General features: G+C 44.5%; 1 protein-coding gene across 1 annotated transcript; it reads left to right on the top strand.

The window, feature by feature from the left end:
* Nucleotides 1–89: 89 nt before the first annotated feature.
* On the top strand, nt 90–4,583 carry LOC104491447 (cathepsin L1). The gene is made up of 7 exons (XM_010133876.1): nt 90–240; nt 599–721; nt 801–956; nt 1,296–1,520; nt 3,012–3,180; nt 3,519–3,636; nt 4,380–4,583. The coding sequence occupies exons 1-7, from the start codon at nt 115–117 to the stop codon at nt 4,477–4,479; spliced, it is 1,017 nt and encodes a 338-aa protein (XP_010132178.1). The 5' UTR covers nt 90–114; the 3' UTR covers nt 4,480–4,583.
* Nucleotides 4,584–5,547: the final 964 nt, after the last annotated feature.

Genomic DNA, 5,547 nt, shown 5'->3' on the forward strand with positions numbered 1-5,547 from the left:
CTCGTTTCGGGTCTGGCATCCCCTCGGTGCTCAGGCCTGCGAAGCGAAGGGCGGCGTGGCTGCGCGCTGCTCCGTCTGACCGCCTGTCCCCGCGTTCCCGACAGCGCTGCCAGCATGAATCTCAGCCTGACCACGCTCTGCCTCTGCTTGGGACTGGCCTTGGGTGCTCCGAGAGCAGACCGCGATCTGGACAGCCACTGGCAGCTGTGGAAGTCGTGGCACAGCAAGGACTACCATGAGGTGAGCCCCCGGGGATACGTGCTCAGCTCATCCAGCGCTGAGCAAGCTCAGCTGGGCCCTGCCAGCTGAGTCATGTCTGCTTTGTTTTGAGGCTGGTTATGGCCTGCGCTTGGGAAGGATAATCTTCCCCTTCCTAGGTCTCTTTGCTGTGTTTGTGCATCGACTCAGCTGTGCTGAACTCCTTGTTTCTGTTAGGAAGGTGGCCAAAAGACCATCTCTTAAACAGCACTCAGACTTCCCATTTGAGTGGTGTACATTTGCCCGAGCGTGCAAGCCAAAAAAACCCCATGTTACTGCGCAAGTGAACTTTTGTTTGAACTCTGTTCTTAAACTGTGTTCTTGTTTTCTGACCCCTCAGAGAGAGGAGAGTTGGAGGAGAGTCGTGTGGGAGAAGAATCTGAAAATGATTGAACTCCACAATCTGGATCACACATTAGGAAAACACAGCTACAAATTGGGAATGAATCAGTTTGGTGACATGGTATGTACAGAGGCATGAAACATACAGTTCTAAACAGTGGCGTGTAATAGGTGGTGACTGCGTGTCTTGAATTCCTTAGACAACTGAGGAGTTCAGACAGCTGATGAATGGCTATGCAAACAAGAAGTCAGAAAGGAAGTACAGAGGATCCCAGTTTCTTGACCCCAACTTCCTGGAAGTGCCACGATCAGTAGACTGGAGAGAGAAGGGATATGTAACTCCAGTTAAAGACCAGGTATTCTGATGATTAAACCAGTTACGGGTCCGGTTTCCTGAGTGCTACCTCCACTTCCACAGAGGTAAACCACCGTGGACTTGTTTAATGAAGGCTAGTGCAAGCTGACTAATTTGACTGCCATTTTGATAAAAGTGCTGTACCAGTTTAGGATTTTTTTAGGAGTTCTGTATTAAATGTCTAAATGGAAGAGACTGTAGTATCTTCACTCGTACATGCTAGCAGTGTGGAACTGAAGTTGGTCTTGTAGCTTTTGTTTTTCGTGCTTGCATCAGCAGTAAGGGAACTGTAATTGTCTAATCTGTCCAGATTTGTAACTTGTGATTCCATTTTTTTCAGGGTCAGTGTGGCTCTTGCTGGGCTTTCAGCACAACAGGAGCTCTTGAAGGGCAGCACTTCAGAAAAACTGGCAAACTTGTTTCACTGAGTGAACAGAATCTGGTGGACTGCTCTCGCCCTGAAGGGAATCAGGGCTGCAATGGTGGTCTCATGGATCAGGCTTTCCAGTATGTGCAGGATAATGGGGGAATCGATTCAGAGGAATCCTACCCATACACAGCAAAGGTGAGTTGTGTTGCAGGTGTCATCTCGTTTGTGTGGCCAAACCACATGTTGGGAAACTCATAGCTAGAAAGGAATATGTTGAAGTAGCAATCAGTACATCTCTTTCTCCTGTGGCATCTTTCTTAAGAAAACTAGGATGACTGCTAGCCCCAGTAGGAGTCACATACTGCACTGGCCTCTGAGGTCAAAATCTTACCAGACCAGTTGCAAAAACTAGAGCAAATATTTTTATTCCTCCCCCACACTGCTGGCCTCCTATCGGGTGTCATGCTGTATCTTGGTTGACACACCAGACCAGGACCCAGCCCTTGTCAACAGTGCTACTTAGTTGTAGGAGTGCAATTTAGCTTCCCATAACTGAGCTGTTATGGAGTTGCTACCCATAGAGCAGCTAATTCTTGAGGTACTGTAATTTGATTTTTAACAGTATTAGTTGGCAATGTCTGAAGTTCTATTCTGGACTAAGGGTGTAAGTGCAGATAATGGGGAAACTTCTAAAGTGCTTCTAATCATCTACTAAAAATTAAAACACTAGAGGACGGAAGAGCAGTCGTAAATTGTTATTACCTGAGAGCCTGTGGCTTTCACCGCTTTGAGTTCTGCTCACTAGAGAGTATTTTTCCTTGCAGCTTATTTCATGTCGACTGAATGTGCAATAGCAATGCCATTTGTTTTGAGCAATGTAGAAGCCTTTGGATTTGGGATCCCGTTTGCCTGCATCCCTGTAATCTCAACTTTTTCCTGATTGTGGCTCTTCCAGAGATCACAGTTGCTTATAGAAAGTGCCTATCTTGAGTTAAGCAACTGAGGTGTTTCTTTAGTTGGGGGAGACAACTGAAGTACTCATCTTGCCACACAAGTGAGGGAAGGTTGTCCTTCAGTCTGTTTCAATTTCAGGGTTCCAAACTAGGCTTCTCTAAGGTAAATATCTGTGGCACCAACAGTTCAGGCTTCATTTTTAGAAAACATACTGTGAAGAAGCACAAAACACATGAACGCTGTATATCAGGCCATATAATACAAATTACTAACTTGCAAATCATGCTGTACAGTTTTTTTCAAACTATGGCAGACCAAAATTGTGGATTTTAAGTGCTTGCTTGATGAGCAGTTTCTGTATTGCTTTGTAGTTAATGAATACCTGGCTCTCTTCCATTGCCCATTAATACATTTTGGGCTTCCTTCCTTCCTGGAAAAACACATGTCCTGCCCACCAAAGAAGGCAGGATTCCAGGATGTGCTGGTCCTTTGCATCCCAGTGAAGCTTTCCTTTTGGGCCCCACTATCCTTTGTTTTTTCTCTACCTTTGAGAAACTCAGAAGCAGCTTCTGTGTTCTCCTCTGCTCTTCTCTTTTCAAAGCACTGCTGAAGCAATTGGATCCTCTTCAGTCCTTTGTTTTCAAGGCAGCAAAGTCACAGAAAGTCTGGTAGTTCCTGTGCTCACCTGTGTAAGTGGAGAACTATGTAGTAACCAGGGTTTTCTTTATTTAGGATGATGAAGACTGTCGGTACAAGGCAGAGTACAATGCGGCTAATGACACTGGCTTTGTTGACATCCCTCAAGGACATGAAAGAGCTCTCATGAAAGCAGTAGCAGCTGTGGGTCCAGTGTCTGTTGCTATTGATGCAGGCCACTCTTCATTCCAGTTTTATCAGTCAGGTGAGGGTTTATTATAAACTTGCAGAGAACTCTTTTTTGGATACTCAGTATTCATTACCCTTTGGTTGTACAGATAAAAAAAACCAGCTATGATCTTGTGACATAGGACATGATCAGGAGTCCTTTTAATTCTAGTTCAGGTTCTCCACACTTGGTACTTTTGCAATGCCTGAACTTGTCCTTCAGTTTCTGCCATGAGACACTTTGCTTATGACTCCTTCCTCTGACTGCCAAGGGCTGTGCAGCATTTCATTTGAAATACACAAAGCTGATGGTGAAGGAGGAGGGTTTCTTGCAGATGAACTTGTTCTCCTCTGAACTTAGGCCTTACCTTACAGGTATCTACTATGATCCAGACTGCAGCAGTGAAGACCTGGACCATGGTGTTCTGGTTGTAGGTTATGGCTTTGAGGGGGAGGATGTAGATGGGAAGAAATACTGGATTGTTAAAAACAGGTAAGATGTTTTTCTGCCTTTTTACCCCTTGGCTGTAGCGGAGAATGAAGTGCAGTTGTCCCTTGTAGTGGGGGAGTGAGGAGACAACAATAATTGTGTTGTGTGATAAAAGCTAAAACCATCTCGTGATACTGGCAGCCTAGTAAAGCAGGCCCAAAGCAGCAAACTCGGTTCTGCTTGTTCAGGCAGTTGAAGGGAGCCCAGTACTGGAACAGCCCACAAAGCTGGTACCTGTTAAAGTGGTAGTGCAGAGGGGAGCTGGAGGAAACCAGAGTGGGGGGGGTGTAAGGGATTTTTTGGAAGCAGAGTACTACACACTTACGTGAAATATGTTAACACTTGAACTTTAATGTCAGAGATACCTCCTGAGTTGGAGGGGGACTAATAAATGAATGCTGAAAGGCACATCACATGAGCCTGTCTCATGTTGTCAGCATTACTGAGGCACCATCCTCAAATATTGCTTGCAGTCCTGGTCTTCCCTTACGGTCAGCTGGGAGCAGTGTCTAAGCTTAAGGCACCTGCAGCCCGCGGTCTCCACTTAGCGAGGGGATGGCTACACCATCTGAGAGCTTGGGCTGCCTCTTCGGTAACACTGATCTAATTGCTGGGAAGCATTTTAGTGGGGCTGCAGATACCTTGATTTTTCTCCACAAATATGGAAGGCAGCAGTTTGCAAACTTATTGGGGGGTGAATAGGTCTGTTCTGAATATGAAAACAAATCCTTTACTTCTGTTTTCAGCTGGGGTGAGAAGTGGGGTGACAAAGGATATATCTACATGGCCAAGGACAGGAAGAACCACTGTGGAATAGCAACAGCAGCCAGCTATCCACTTGTATAATTTGAAGACTGAACATTTCAGTGCAAGAGGGGATTTAAACTGTGTGACCAAACCCATGTTCACACATGTGCTACACTCATCCTTCAAAAGTCAGTTTGATTTTTTTGAAACTTTTTAAGTATGTTTTGGTTACATGCCACTTCTTTTAAATTAATGTAAATGTTGGTATGTAAACAGCTTGTAATATTGCTGGCTTTTGACTGCTTAATCTACTAGACTGTTCTTTTTATTTTTCCCTTTTTTAAATTGCAATGTGCCCAAAGGTTTATGTTTAAAATAAACACTTAAATTTCAGTGTATACAGGTGGCTTGGCTTTTTGGTCTGTGGTTTTTCCACCTGGGACTCTGACAGGCATCCTAAATCATGTTACTACCTGAAGCCAATATGTGTTCCTCTTTGCATCAGTTACTGAAACACAGCCCTGTCTGGGAAGGGCTAACTGCTGCTCTAAAATGGAGTGTGGTATTTGTGACACAACTTACTTAAAATGGGAAGTGGAAAAATGTCTTTAATCAACTAAAGAATTGACTGACAATCTGACCCTTATTATTGGAACTACTTGCTCCCCGGAATGCATCTGTGAGTGAATTTTGGCTTAGTTCTGTGACCCAAAGTTGACGATATCTCTGCTTCCCTCTACTTCATAACAGATCTGCAGTTGTGTCCCGCATGCAGTAGCCGATCTTTACTTGATCATTGAAGTCATATTTTGGCATCTCAAAGTACAACACTTACCTAAGAGCAGTTGTCTTACTTTGAGCATTATAGGATTTAGCAGGAGCACCGGAAGTGCCTGATCTGTTCAAAGAGAAAGCTTGGTTCTTGACATGTGTTACCTTGTCCCTGAATCAGCTTTGGCTGGGGAAAAAGGAAATGCTGTTCCTATGGAGAGTAAGTTGGGCCACTCTCTTAAACCCTGGATACTGACTGAGCTGTGGTGTCTTAGATTGTGTCCTGTACCTCTTCTTCTGAGGGGACTTTTCCCTGCAGATATCTGTGCTGCTGAAACATGATTACTTACTCTTCTGTACTGTTGTTTAGATGTGTTTTGGGTAGCCAGTAGTTTT

The sequence above is a fragment of the Buceros rhinoceros genome, unplaced genomic scaffold (genome assembly GCF_000710305.1).
Source record: "Buceros rhinoceros silvestris isolate BGI_N320 unplaced genomic scaffold, ASM71030v1 scaffold29473, whole genome shotgun sequence".
Classification (NCBI taxonomy): Eukaryota; Metazoa; Chordata; class Aves; order Bucerotiformes; family Bucerotidae; genus Buceros; species Buceros rhinoceros.